The following is a 16,379-nucleotide window of genomic DNA, read 5'->3' on the forward strand; positions in this document are numbered from 1 at the left end:
CTTTTTGCACATTTTGGGACAGCCTTCTGGGGGTACCACAGTTACATATACAAGTGGATGGTTCCTGGAAGAAATCTTCTTACTGGCCGGTATTGCCTGGGTTGCGGAGCATGTTTCTACGCAAACTACAGAAGTGCAAGGGGGCTGCATTTATGCGGAGTCCCCACTGGTTGCTGAAGCACGGGCTTGTCTGGGAGCCTTGATTGGGCGCAATCACGGGGTTATTGTCAAATTTTGATCTACACTGATTCTGATGTACTGGTCCGGAGTTTAATTCATCAAGACACACAACCTATCTCGATTGCCTGGCTCTCAATGACATTCGCTCCATTGGACATCAACTTCAATGGTGTCGAATTCTAAAAGTTAATCGTCAACAAGTTCAGAGGGCCATGACCTGGCTAATCATGTTCGACTAGGACATATTCCCATGGATACTATGTAGTTGATTAGGTTGTTTTATTTTCTTGTAAATTTTACCGATGTCCAAAAAAAAAAAAATATAAAAGTATGTTTTTATGGCAAAATGTCTACAAAAACTACAGAAATAGCGTCTCAATTCAATTTAATATTGTCTCGTGATAAAACATGAGATAGTATGCTAGCGTATTTTTATACGAGTAAAAAAATACATTTTATGCGAATAATATATTTTTACTCATGTTATACCAAGTAGTACTTCATCTAGTGATTTGGTTTGTATCTTATAATATTGAAGTTGTGGGATCAAACCCCTATAGAGGTAATTTGGAAGAGGGAATTTACCCGTACCACTCCCCATACTTTCAAGGTGCCAGACTGGGTTTGACCTGTGCGAGGTTCCGATCCAATTATGACGTCTTCTTCTTACCTTAAAAAACTAAAAAAAATAATATTTACTCATATTATACATATATACCCACTAAATTTTATATATTTTATACGAATAAATGCATTTACTCATGTTAGAGGACACTCCATCTGTTTTTTTTTTTTTACTTGGTACATTATTATTTTCACTAGTTTTTAAAAGAAGTCCCTTTACCATTTTTACTGTACTTTTTGACCCTTTTAGCATTAAATGAGGTGGAAAAATCTATTGCTAAAAAAGTACAAAACCTAAAAAATTATTATTTTTGGTGGAACAAGTATTACAAATAAGAAAGTTTAAATAATGTAGCAAGTAAAAATAATAACTATTTTTAAAAAATATAGCAAGTAAAGAAAAGCGATGGAGTATACTCCATTAATTGTTTAATCCATTAATTGTTTAATGGTTAGCGCTTCTCCAGTTGTATATTACACACAATGAAGCTCAATTTATTTCTGAATTTTCGTTCAACAAAAATATGAATAGTATATTATTTGTCATAACTTGAAACAGTGAAGGAGCGTTTGGTTCACGTAATTTTGGTATCAGGTATGGACTTAAAATGAGCAAAATCCATACCAAATATTATTATTTGATAGATTTAAAACTCATACCTCAAACCCACAAAGTATTAAATAGAAGAAAAAATTTCATCTAAATCAAACCAAACACATGGTATTAGACATTAAGTTCCAAATCTATACCACCTTGGTTTCATTCCTGATTCCAAACTCATACCACTATATGAACCAAACGCTCCCTGAATGTGCTCTAGATCCGCTGGATTGACCCAAAACCAAAAATTATAGGTCAGTATAAATATGTCGTCAAGCCAATACCAAAAATGGCCAACCAAAAAAATTATCCGAAATTAGCCGGCCCAACCGACCATTTTACTAGATTTAGATGCATGTAACATTGTAACTATACTCGCATGATTGCATGACATATACCAGACTAGACCAAATCAGACCACAACCAAAGAAAGAGTCCATTTGTTTCAGTGCACTGCGTCAAGCCAGACCACATCTTGGAGCTGAGAAAGGTCTCCAAGCTCCGTAAATTTGATCCAGGCTGAATTGATTCTTCATTGAATCTAATCTCAACATAAGAAATTAGATACGTAATAAGTACATGCAAAATTCTTCATTCATAGAATCCATCAAAAAAAACAGAGAACTCTTACCAGTCAATCCACTTTTCTACAAACAAGTCTCTACTTCAATAGTCTGACTAAATGTCAATACTAAAATATAGCAATAATATAAAACAAAGCAGAATTTCTTGATATGATACTCAAATGCAGAGCAAGCCTTCATTTCACATTATTCATACCATTAAAGATCAAACAAGCAGTGGATTTACTGCTTCAAGTTCAAAATGTTGGTTTTTTTAGGATCTACAAACTCAACCACTCTTTCACATACCATGAGAGCTTCTGAGCCATTAGTTTAACATCTTAGAGGAGCAGTAGGTTAGCTAGACTAGACCACGTCACTAGATGGTTCCTAATATATATATCCCTCTGCAGCTCGTAAGCTTCATACATGGACAACCAACTGAATGTATAATTCAATATCCTTGCTCTCACCCTGTTTTAATTGTCATCTCGTGTTCGTTCTATAGTACGGAAAATCTCATATTGCCCTAGTTACAAAATAGAAGCCAGGTTCCTCTGCGATCATGAGTCATGACCAAATAGCATATGAGAAAGTAATCTATATTACATCCTTGTGAAAAAAAAAAAGTAACCTATTTTGCATCCTTGCAAAAGAAAAGTAACCTTTCAGAAGCCATTAATTTTCAAAGCTAGACAATTCAGAGAATGAAGCTAGCGGAGGTTACATTCGATAACATGCTAGAACTTCCCATTTAAACTTCATACTTTCAAACAGCAGGCATAGATGACAATCATTAGAAAAATGGCTCTAATTCTCTTATAATTATGACCCCCACGGCCTGTTTGGTTAGTGGTCATAAATAAGTGGTAATGATAATGTAATTTAGAGTATATTTGTAAAGAAGTTCCTATGTCGATGACCATGGGAATGAAACTTTACCACAAAACATGGGTTTCCCTTTATAAATTTCCATTACCACCCAGTACCAAGTGATAATTGATAGTAATGAGATTTTAGGAAGAAAATGGATATCTGATATCTAGTACATACACTATAATGCATTGTCATTCTCACCAATTATGGCCTCTTACCAAAATGGCCGCCAATGTTTTGGAACATAGCTATGCAAGAAGAGTGACATGGATCTTTGAACTTGAGAATAGACAAATGCAGTTAAGAAATTAACTACAAAAAAGGTCATAATACTACTTTTCCTGTCTAATCCAAAAACACTTACAAGTGATTAAATGCAAGAAGCCTTTAAATTTCACTCATTTACAGGACACCAAGCATGCTCCAAAAAATTTCATGGACACATGATGCCCAGTTCATGAAATCAAACTGTTCTCATCTATATATCTTTTCGTATAAATCAACAGCCATTAAAAGTAACTTGTAAAACAACCATTTATAAGCAGATAAGCACATCAAATTTATTGACCAGCAAACTCACAGCTCTTATTTCCAACTAAAAGTGTTTGGACTATGAAACTTAAATTGCAGAAAAGGAACAAGCATCACAAGTGATCTACATAATCAAACACAGAAAAGAACAGATAAGAAAATAAGTTTGCTTATTTTTTATTTCAAACACAATATCAGGGAATGGACTCCCAAAAAAACATTCATATTAGATTCTATGGACATTGAATTAGCTATACAGAAGCAAAGACACCATGATGCCTAGGCAACTGGCAAAAATCTGAAATTGCTTATTGTTCTACATGATATGGATATTAAAAACAGGTCACCCACTAAAAGAAACCAAAGAACAATGAAGGTATGCTAAGCTGTTGACTAGATTGCTTACATAGTATAGTCTTGAGTGGTTGTAATAACTGCTTGACATCGTGGTACTCTTTCATCTTCCTCGGCCAATATTGCTGGTATTTGCTTGATGAGACCAGAGCAACCACGAAGAAGGCTTTTTGCCAGAGAAACATCTTGCAGCAGATATCCCACTTCTCTTAAGTTCATAATAATCAGTATGGACAAAGGGCTATGGAAAAGCTATAATCTCCACTGAACAACTAAGATCAGATTGTACAGGTTGTCTCACGTACAACAAACAAATAAATCCCACAAAGAAGGATATGTGCCTGCATCCTAACAACTCATGCTGCAGCCAACTGACAAATCATTCACTGGTTCTAGAAACTAGGATCCCTCCATCTTGGGCTTGAGATGGGAAAAAGACCAGAAGGTGATGGAGGAAATACATATCCTGGAGAAAGTGGTGGCTGAGGGCCTGGACCCAAAATCCCAGATTGGCCCATCGGTGAAAATGCAAAATTTGGACTCAGTGGAGGTGGAAACTGACTTCCAGGTGAAAGGAGAGGATACGGTGACCTAGATGTTGGAGACAACATGTTAAAGAAACTTGGTGAAGGTAACAAGAACTGGGAAGTTGGCGACGGCAAAAGGGCAGGACCGTTTGTTCCTGGTGAAGGCAATGGTGGCATGTTCGGGTTAGGAAGCAAGCCAGGAGAAGGTGGTTGTGCCTGGACTTGCCCAGGAATTTGTTGATGCGCAGGAGGTTGAGGTTGAGTTTGAAAATGTCCAGGAACTTGTGGCTGCCTCTGAGGTTGAGCTTGAAACTGTCCAGGAGCTTGTGGCTGCATCTGATATTGAGCTTGAAACTGTCCTGGCATTTGTGGTTGCTGTTGCATCTGATTTGGCCTAAAACCTCCATCACCAATGCAACTTTGCAGTTGCTGCATATAGGCCGATATAGGAGAGAGTGCTGGATTTGTCCAAGCTCCATCACCAGGAGCAAATGACTGCATCCCTCTAGGAGATCGCTGTCCAAAATGAGGCGGTGGTCTATTATTGAAAGGAACTTGAGGCATAGGAGGTCCCTGTGGCGGGGGTTGCATTTGCATAGGAGCTGGAGCTGCAACCACAGGAGGCATTGGAGGGCGATTGATAGGAGTTAACGGGGGAGGTCTAATGCGTTGAAGCCGCATACTTGGGTGCTTAGGGGGATTATTAGGCGGTCTTGGCAAAGGATCTTGCCGTGAAGGGGAACCCGTCAACTGCTGAACAATGCTCCTGAAATCACTCTTGCTAATATTATACACCTGGGGTTGTGGTTGCTGCCTTGCTGGGTTATTATTGTTATTAGCACTATTATTAACAAAATTAGGTTGGTGCAATGGACTCTTTCGTATGTTTTTCCCAATCTTGTTCACACCCAGGTACTCATTCGGCCTATTTTTTGACATATTCGAGTTATCCATGTATCTATGCTTCAAACCAAACTAACCAAAACAATAAGAAAGCTCAAGCAATTCTTTAAATACTATTCACATATACTCAACTGTTCCAAAACCCCCTAAAATGGGTACTCAAATACTCAAATTCCAAATCTCAATAATCCCACCAAAAAACAAACTCCAAGCAGATAACCAATATAAATAGGGCTAATAACTGAACTTCAAAAAGCCAGAAAAACCATACCCTTTTCCTGCAATCACATGAATTTGCAACACCAGATCTCCTTTAAGATGAAATCCTGAAATGGGTAACTAAGACTCCAACAGTAAACAAGTAGTACTCAACTTTTCTTCAACAAGAATGCAAAATCAATCAAACCCAGAGTTTCCAACCCCACAAAATTCCAGCTTTTAGATTATGTAATGCCTAAAATCAAGAACTTTGGGAGTTACTATGACTTCAACTTCAATTAGAAGTTAAAGAAGATAAGTAAGGTCTTTGTTCTTCTTTGTATAGAAGAAACCCTACATATACACTTTCTAGTTTCTTCCTGACTTCAAATTCTTTGCTAAAAACACTTGATTTCACACGGAAAACGAAACTTTCATGGAAGATCGCAACTGAACAGCATAATCTGGAAAACCCTAACAAGAGAATTTTTTTTGAAGGAAAAAAGAGGAAAGTTGAATTAAGGGTAACGTATCCAATGGGAGGAGAGAGGGAGAAAAAGGTGGGTCAATAACGAAATGAAAATGATTGTTTGAGCCAGGGATTTTTTTTTTCTTCTTGGATATTTACAAGAAAGTTAGGCATTGTTTCTTTATTTTTTGACACGAAGTTAGGCATTATTTGAAGTGAGGAAAAAAATTTCATACTAATTTCACCTGATATTTCCTCCGTCCCATAATATCGTGCTTATTTTTCTTTTACACAGTCTCTAAGACGTAACTTTGACCTTTAATATCTTCAATTTCGTATTAATAAAAAATATAAAAAGTTAATATTATGAAACTACATATTGAGACGAATCTAACCAGATCTGACATGAATATGTTTTTTTATATATACAATTGAAAATATTCGGTCAAAAATTTTTAAGTTGGACCCCAAAAATGAGGTATGCACTATATTATGGGACGGAGGGAGTAATATTTATTTAAAAAAATTCACATCAATGATTCTAATGGTAACATGTTATTTCATGATAATCGTAGCTATAGACTATTCTATCATAATCTCAACTATCGGTGGTGTTTTATCAAATAATCCAATTACTTGAATGAACCGATTTAAAAAGTTAATAAAAGATGTGTCAAACTCTAGTTGGCTAGTCGGAGGGAGCAGATGCAAGAGTGGAATAAGAAAACTGGAAAAAAAAACTACTCCCTCGATTATTTTCAAAGTTCTACTCGTTTGTCTTTTTCATCCTTTTTCTAAAGTTCTACTCATTGTGCTTTATTCCGCATTTGGCAAAAGATATACAGTAATTTAATCATCTTTAATCCAATTATCTCACTTTTTCATGCTCTTTATCTCCCTTAAAATATACTCCTTCCGTTTCATTTTAATCTACAGACTTTGACATTTTACACTATTCACAAATTTCACTGTGACCATCATTTGTGATTTATACGCGGATGAAAATATAGTCATGTGGGATCTTGTTAGATTCATCATAACATGTATTTTATTAATATGTGCTTTTTATAATTTTTACAAATACAAAACTAAAGATATATGTCCTCAAAGTTTTGCATTGACATACGTGAAAAGTGGAAGTGTAAGTGTGTAAAGTAATAAACACATATTCTCTCTCCTCACTAGAAAAATGTAAATAAAACAAGTTGACCCACTTTTTAGCCTTTCTCCAATTTGTCAAGTGTATATCTATAGTAACCCAATAGAAATTTAAAAAACAAACAGAGTCATTAAATATTTATTAGACACTTGATATCATTTTGAGAGCGTAACCCTTATCATTGAGATTATTTTAGAATACTCCATAATCTCCATTATATAAGTCAAGGGAGAGTTATGGTGTCCCCTCTTTAAAAGACTTATATACCCTTAATCTCATAATAAATAATAAAAAAAATATTTTCTTAATTTTTTTCTTATTTACAAATATGGGTAATAACGAAAGTTCTACATTATCAAAAAGACACGCATAAAAACGTGTAAAAAGAAAGAACTCACAATTGAAAATATAAACTGAGTAAAACAATTTCGGTTATTTCACCAAATACCCCCGACAAATAAAAAAATTCACAATATACCCTCAATGTTTCAGAAATGCACCGTATACCCTTGAGTTTTCGAAAACGTGCACCAGATACCCTTTTCCTAACTTCCGTTAGCCCACCGTTAGCCCAGCGTTAGCATTATTTACCATTTTGCCATCATTAAATCCTAAACCTAATCTAACCTAACCCTAACCCAAATCTAACCCTAACCCTTCCTCTAATCCTACCCCTAAACCCTTCCCCTTACCCTAACCCTAACTCTTTGGCAGCCCCCACCCCTACCCCTACCCCTCCCCCTCCCCCACCACCGACCTCCCCCCACCCAGCCCCTACCCTCCCTCTCCCCACCACCGACCTCCCCCCACCCCTGCGCATCCCACCGTCGGCCTCCCCTCACCTCTTCCCCGCTAATTTCCCCTCCCCTACCCCTCACCGTCGCTGCAGGTGCCGACCTCCCCACCCCCGTGCGTTCGTTCACCGCCCGACCTCCCCTCACCCTTCCTCGTCGATTTTCCAGCCCGACCTTTCAAATTCCCCACCCCATCCCTCCCCTTCCCCTCGAACGCTACCCACCCATCCCCTTCGAACACCGGCGACCATGAAGCTCGAGAATAATGGCTGCGAAAATCGACGAGAATTAATGGCTGGGGAAATCGACGGGAATTAATGGCTAGGGAAATCGACGGGAAATTCGAAGGGTTGTCAAGGGTTGGGGAAATCGACGGGGAGAGGTAGGGGAACGACAGTTGAGGGAGGGTGGGGGAGCAGCGGTGGAGGGGAGGGGTGGGGGAGCAACAGTGAAGGGAGGGGTGGGGAGCAGCGGTGGAGGGGAGGGAAGGGTGGGGGAGCAACAGTGAAGGGGAGGGGTGGGGCAGCGGCAGTGAAGGGGAGGGGAGGGAGTGGGGGAGTGACAGTGGAGGGGAGGGGTGGGGTGGGGGCCTGGGCTGGGGTGGAGGGGAAAGGGAGGGGGTGGGGGCTGCCATGGTGTTAGGGTTAGGGGTGAGTTAAGGTTAGAGTTAGGGTTAGGGTTTATGCTTAAAGTTAGAGTTAGAGTTAGGGTTAGATTAGAATTAGGGTTTATGGTTAATAATGGCAAAATGGTAAATAAAGCTAACGGTGAGCTAACGGTGAGTTAACGGAAGTTAGGAAAAGGGTATCTGGTGCACGTTTTCGAAAACTCAAGGGTATACGGTGCATTTTTGAAACATTGAGGGTATATTGTGAATTTTTTTATTTGTCGGGGGTATTTGGTGAAATAACCGAAACAATTTTCAAACAATTATAAAAACAAAGCTTTACATATTTTACTATCTGAACTAATAACAATTTCAGATAACATGCATAAACAAACGATAAAAGAATTAAGAAACTCAGATACTATTTATTTTTAAAAATTTTTTTTAGAGCTCACAATCAGTTGAGATGATAAATAATTAAAGAGATGAACATACATCTTTGATAATATCAATTTGGAATTTTTTTTATTGAAGCATTATTCACCAAGTATGCTTAAAATCTCAATTACCCAATGAAATCAAATTGAACTACTACCCGTAAAATACGCCTATAAAGTATATTTATTTTAAATAAATAAAAAACATAGCATAGATCATTTTTTAAAAAGTGAGTTGTTGAATTATCTACCAAATATAACATATATTGTCGCACGCATCGTGTTCATATAGTGCTAGTTAAAATTATGGGAAGAGCGCCCATTGGTGATGGCCACTGGTGCGAGCTGGGCGGGCCGGACCATGTGACGTAGTGGGCTGGGCTGAGATTTCACGGCCCAGGACCAGACCGTGAAATTCATGGGTTGGGCGGGCTGTTCCGTGGGCTGAAAAATCTTGGCCCACACCGGTCTGTTACCAGTTTTTACGGTTCGTGGGTCTGGTGAGCAAGACCGGGCTGACGGGCCGGTATGAGAATTTTTTTAAAAATAATTTAATCATTAAAATTATTCATTATTTTTACATAAAATCTTAAAAATGAATTTAAAATATATATAAATATTAATATTAATGAATAATTAAATTTGATTGAATTATAATATATGTAATTTGATTAAAATATATACAATTTGATTAAAATATACACAATTTGGTTCAATATTTACTTGAATTGGGGTGGTCTGGTTCATGGGTGGGGTTGGACCGGTTTCATGCTCCGGGCTGAGCGGTTTTAGTAGTTGGCTTTAGTGGGCTGGGCTCAAGAAATCTAGCCCACGACCCACCCACCAATTTCATGGTTTGAGATGGGCTGGACCAGGCTTTTTGCTGGCCGACCCACACGGGCCACGAGGTGGGCTGGGCTTGATTGGCCCGCACTGTTGGTCATCTCTAGCACCCATAGTTTGGATTATTCTTATGAATATTTCCTATCTTTTACTTATTTAAGTTAACCAATTTTTTTTGGTTATTGTAACCTTATAATTTTTTGCACTACTTAAGATACCAATTTAAGTGCTAGAATCTTTAGACTTGTAATTATTAAAGAAAAATTAGGAATATGTATGATGTTGTTTGGTATGTGAATATTTAACAATGATAGATATTTAGATATATGGATGAAATTTGGCTATATAATTGAGTTATTTTATTAAGAAAAGCAAATTAAAACAGATAGAGTAATTCACTTTGACTCAAAACTATTTAAATAAAACCATTGTTATTGTATTTTTCAATTAACATATGAAAAATGAAATATTGTTTTGTTATTTTCTTAGGTAAGGAAAATCTTTCACAAGTTGGAGGAGTATGGGAAATTCAAAATTGTCAAGAGTGAAAATCAAACTAGAAGAGGTGCTCTAACTACTTAAGTATTTCTCATACTAACTACTCCCTCCGTTTTATAATATAAGGCACACACGAGGTTCGAGGTCGAACTTTGACAGTTTATTACTCTCAATTTATGTTGATAAAAAAATTTAAAAAATAATATTATTATAGTACTTTTCAAGACCAATATAACAGTATAATTTTTATTTATCGTATATGAGAGATATTTGTGGTCAAAGTAAATTTTCGTAAAGCATGAATGCCTTATATTTTGAAACAGAGGGAGTATCTGTTATATAATGTCATGTGAATTAGTAAAATATTTATATATATTTTTTCTCAAAATATGATTAAACATATTAGTAATCATCCAAATTATGTATGACTCCTATAAACCATGAAAGTCAAAGATCATAAACTAGTCCACTTCAAAAGATGGATAATCATGTATTCATGTGACTATATGTTTTTTTATCCTTTAATAGCGAATGACGATTTGCGTAATAGGTACTTGGCTCTATTTAGGAAGTTGTGAGCAAATTGTCAAAGACCCAAACGTTCGGTGGGCCATTATGGTCCCTCTTTAGGAGGATGGTGAGCAATTAAAATCTATAATAACTTAATTAGTGATTACTGAAAAGTGAAAAACAAGCTAAAATAAGCGAGATAAAGTTTCAAATGATTGGGTCAAATTCAACTACTAAACATCCACAAAAAAAATTGAATAATGGATTTCTTCAATTGTAATTGACTAAAGTGATTTTCGGGGCTTTTAGTCACCAAATCTACAAAAATCAAATGCAAAACGAGTTTGGTTTTGATGACAACGTACAAACTTGACAAAAAGATATGAAATTTCAACTAGAGAGTTTGTATTAAGAAAATAGTAATGCTATAATTACACACGGCTATCAAAGTATAAAGTCATATTGGATTTCAAAGTGATATCATAAACAATTTCTTTTAATTATATTTTTTTAAAAGAGTTTTGAAATTATAATTAATTTATTGATTCAAAGTCATACAACATCTAGAATATAAGTCAAAACTAATAAATGTACATATTAAAATGAAATAAATATGATTCTACTATGACAAAACCATAATCTTTGAGAAGATCTAACACTTTTGAAAACTCACATCTTTCACATTATTGTTCGATGCAGCCATCTACATGGAAGTTTATCCATCTTTTATATTTTGAAGTAGAATTGGATTTCATTCAAGTGATTGTAAACGAAGTATTAACATCTGCTACAACCCCGCGTAAATTTCGATCAACAAATCAAGTTCTTGAATTACACAAAAAACCAAAAACAAAGTCCCCGAACTCTCACATGAAGAGAGATAAAACCAAATATATGGGTAGATATAATCATTTAAAAACCATTGTTTTATGTGGTCTTAACCAAGAAGAATATATCAATTAATTATATTATTAACCTATTTTCTTAAGTTATCATTTTTTTTTTCAAGTGTATGACTGAATTCTTCAGTAATACAAAGTCAAATATAATAAATTCATTTCTTGCAAAGAATTTTTTTTTCTTTACTAAAGTGCGACATAGCTAAATATATCAATGGTAAAATTGCACAATGAAATTTTAAAAATAGACCAACCAGTAGACTTAAAGGGAAGGAGTCAAGTTATATTATTAATTTTGTTCATAATCAAATTGAATAAAAAAATATCATCTTTTCATATAAGAAATTGAAATAAAATAACATCTAACTTTTTTCTTTCAAAATTTGTTGACTTTACACACATTATAGTGCAAACTTAGAAAGTATGTTAGTATTTTGGCAACTTGGATTAGTATTTGTATCTATAACTTTTACCAATATGGAATTCGATATAATTATGGTCTGAACTTCTATACATCGCCCAATAATTACTTAAAATCGCCTAACAGATAGTTCTATTTTTTTTTTTTCTTAAATCATCACCACCCACCTCCTGCCAAGCACCCACCACCACCACCATCACCATTTCAACCCCGAAGACATTTTCTTAAGCAACCTAAACTCTCCTCTCATCATCTTCTCCACCATTTCCTCCAAATCACCATTTTCTCCATTATATAAAAATTAAATTCAGTACGTGTACAAGTTAGGGTCTGCTAAGATAAAACCCTGTCCCATAAACTTTACTTCTGCTCCTTTGTCGGTCTTTCTCTCTCATCTCCTTTCATCTTCATCCTCCAAAAATAAACTCAGAAACCATTAATTCTCTCTCATCAACGTTAAAGCATCAACAATGGTGGATTTGCAACCCATCTCAACTCCTAGTAACATCAACAACACTCCTTCTGAACAATCTAGCACTCCATCTTCTACTTCTCCAACATCTCCTCTCAATACAACTTTTCCCATTTTACCCCATTTTCTATACCCACCTTCATCTTCAACCATTAATTCTGTCTAACATCTCCTCTCATCAACGTTAACAACACTCCTTCTGAACAATCGGGCCAGGCTGAGCAATTGATGTTCGCGAAATTTTTTTAGGCTTGGGCGAACGTCTGCAATGGTAGTTCGCCCCATAGCCGGAACATCTGGCCTGGACGTTCCGGCCATGGGGCAAACGTCCACCGCGGACGATCGCCCCATGGTCGGAACGTCCAGGCCAAACGTTCCGGCCATGGGGCGAACGTCCACCGCAGACGTTTGCCCAAGCCTAAAAAAATTGCGTTAATCGTATGTGGGTGATGGCGGTGGTTGGGGGAGGTAGGTGACGGCAGTGGAGGGTCACAGGTGGCAGTGGAGAGGTAGGGGATGGTGGTGGGGGTGGTGGATGGTGTGGAAAAGAGGAAAGGATAAAATAGTGCGAAAAAATGGATTTGTGGCGATTTTAAGTAATTTTGGGAATATAATTAACAAACCCCAATTATGGTGTGTAATGAACATGCAGATAGTTAGGTGAAAATATAAGGATATTATTGTGGTCATATTTATTTATAATTATCATTTTTTTTTTTGAATAATTACCATAGAATTTTTTCAAAGAACGAATGCAAAACTATCTTTGTTCTTTTAAGTTTTTTGCACTTATTTTTTTCTCATGATTTTCGAGAAAGAAACTTTGACCATATTTTTCTTTTATAATTTTATCCTTTTCATCACATCCTCAAAAATTTGGGTCTAATCTTGCAAAGGGAGGCCAATAATCGACCTTGCCTTTTCCCATATCCCAAATGCATGACCAATTAACCCGTATACTTCCTTTGTTTTTTTGTAGTTGCACGATTTGATATTTGGGCACAATTATATAAGAAAAAACATATTTGCAACCATTATATAAGAAAAAACATATTAAAGTGGGATCCTGTGAAATTTTTCTTAATGCGATGCTTCAAAATATCAAATTTTTTTTATAATTTTTACTTATGCGCAGTTATAGATATTAATGGTTAAAGAAGCATATTGAAGAACGCGAAAAAGCAAATGGTACAACTGAAAACATGATGAATTATTGGATCGAAAAACCATGAGCAAAACTCTAATTTTTTATTTGGTCTAGGTGGTAAGCCAGTTCATTTTAGGAGTTTATAAGTCTTTATCTACAATAAATATATGTCTCCCTCTGATGAAATGTTGTTTTACGCATACATTGGGTTATATCAATTAACCCATATGTTAGGGTACTTGGATTTTACTTCTCTCCTTGTAAGAGTTTTGACACTTTATTTTTGATGTCTTCTTTTCTTTCACAAATTGATTTGTTGATGGGGATTTGTGCAACTTCATTAAATATGTCAATTCTTAGAAGTTTGTCTCAAACAACGATGTGAATAGAATTTGCAAAACTGCTAGAAGTATATCTTATCGACGATCATGGTTTTGGCATAATATAGTTTGATTTGATCTAATTTGAAATGTGTTTGTTAGTTTCAGTTTCTATTGTAGATGTTATTTAACTTGAATCAATGAACAAATTTTAATCCAAAAAAAAATCGAAAATTAAAACCAAACCCCACCTAAAGTCTCGTGATAGCCTTTTTCCTTACCATTCAAGTAAAAATCTTTGGATCATAACTAATAATCCGTTTCTCTCTATGAAAGAGAACTTATCTGATGAAGAGTGAGTTTCCAATATTCTCCAGATTTTTCTTCACATGCTAGGTTTGAGGCGTTACCCTACTTCAAGACGCTTCATTTTATTCGACCACAATAAACACGTGGCATGCTACATGCTTCTTGTTGGTGAAATCTACCCAGATTCGTGTCTTCTTACCCAGGTTTTGCCTTCCTTAATCGAAACTTCATATTTCTAATCTTTTACAGCTTGTTTGCATTAGTTTATAATCCCTAGTTACCCCAAGTTCCAACAACGCTCTCCTCGTTTTTACTCGTATTAAATTTGACTACCGAAACCTATATAAACCAATATGAACTCCAATCTTCCTCGCCAACTAGCAGTAGTGGGGACATGAATATTCGCCCTATACTCAATAGGATGGGTGTGCTAGTGCCAGCACCATCTATGGAACCTAATCACCTCCACCTCCCTCACATTGAGTGGAGCCACCCTTTGCTGGGGGTGTTTTTTAACATGGCACCACCCAACGCTTTGATTACCAACGTAGTGAATAATCATTACATTATCGTGGTTCGATTTGAGTTTATAGAACGGGTGATTGTTATATACTTGAATATCAAGATCCAAGGGGTCGTGACACAATACTCCTCCATAATACCTTGGTGATTGACGGCAAGTTAATTACTTTCCGGCCTCGCTTGGTGCATCAGGTCCCTTCGAGCATACATTATAATATGGTTCAAGTTTGGGTGAGAGTTCACAACTTGCCATGGCAACTTTTTGACCATGAGTGGACAACTCAAATACTCTCTCTCTTATAGGTACTATGGAAGAGGTTGATAATTTTGGGCCAGGTTTGCCTACGGAAACCTATTTGAGAGCGAGGTTATTGGTTGATCTTTTGCCATCTTTAATTCCCGGGCTTTATTTACCACTTGGGGATGGTCAGCTTATGTGGGTTTACTTTAGGTTTGAAGGTGTATTTAAGTTTTGCAAAAAGTGTGAAAATGTTGGACATTATGCTGGAAGTTGCCTTTTATCCGCCTATGATGCGCATCATATTCTTCATCGACGTTTCCAAGCTCTTGAAGATGGTGGCTGGGAATTTCTACATTGCCTTGGCGATATCCTCTTTATACACCAACATCGTTAGAGGCTTGTCCAACTGCCTTATTTATCGAAATACGCGGGTAGACCTTACCCGATTCCCACAAAATGACTCCTACTTATTTCCACACGGCGATTCGAAGGGGAGGATGGGACCGACAACTCATATGCGTCGCTCGAGGATTTTGGCAAGCCACCAAATGTACTACATCAACCTAATTTTGATTCGCCTTGCCAATTCGAAGCCCATACTAACCCGCCTATGCATTTTTAGACTGTGTCAGATGGTAGTGTCTCTCGAGGATGGCGACATGGTGTTTCTCGCTCTCTGGGTATCATTTTGGGGTTGATGAAGGTACGTATGGTATACTCGAGGAAGCAGATACTAGTTTTGAGGTTACTATGGACATCCATGGGGATTCCACCCCCATAATTGGGGGAGAAATGGTCGTTGATAGTCCGTACTTGATGCAACCAACGTACCTTGGTTTTTTTTTCATGGCCTTGTGTTCACTTTGTGGCCCAAGGTTCTTTTAGGGCCACCTTGGGTATTTTTCATGCAATGCCTGCACCAACTGATTCAGATTCCCAGGGTATGGTACACAATGTTACCTCTAGTTTTCATCAACCTAATGCGGTTCTTGCTTTTCCAGCTATATCTCCAGGTACATTATAGGCTCTTGTTCAACAAGGATTGTCTAGGCCACATCCACCTAAGCCACACGAGGCCGTACCTAGTTAACTGGCTCCAGATACGGCCTCCTCTACATCATCAACCCGGGACTTTCGAAGGATTAAATGCGTTCCATCTTGGTGGTCAGTCTATTGAGTGCCTTCGAGTTTTTCCACCCCAAATGTCGGATCCATTCAATCCTTCATGACAACAATATTCATCACCGCATCTCTCCAAACAACACTACAATAGTTAGGGGAGCGTCATCTACCCCCCACCCTGATGAAAGTGCACACATCTTCTTAGGGAGCACATACCGAATAGGATTCGACCGGAGTTAAGCGAGAAGTAGT

At 36.9% G+C, this 16,379-nt stretch overlaps 1 protein-coding gene across 1 annotated transcript; it reads right to left on the reverse strand.

Moving 5' to 3' along the window:
• Nucleotides 1–3,528: 3,528 nt before the first annotated feature.
• LOC104892912 (protein HAIKU1) lies at nucleotides 3,529–5,434 on the reverse strand. Its single transcript, XM_010678936.4, has one exon. It carries the CDS (start codon nucleotides 5,208–5,210, stop codon nucleotides 4,122–4,124), a length of 1,089 nt encoding a protein of 362 aa, XP_010677238.1. The 5' UTR covers nucleotides 5,211–5,434; the 3' UTR covers nucleotides 3,529–4,121.
• Between the last annotated feature and the right edge of the window lie 10,945 nt (nucleotides 5,435–16,379).

The sequence above is a fragment of the Beta vulgaris genome, chromosome 5 (assembly GCF_026745355.1).
Source record: "Beta vulgaris subsp. vulgaris cultivar EL10 chromosome 5, EL10.2, whole genome shotgun sequence".
NCBI classification, from domain to species: Eukaryota; Viridiplantae; Streptophyta; class Magnoliopsida; order Caryophyllales; family Amaranthaceae; genus Beta; species Beta vulgaris.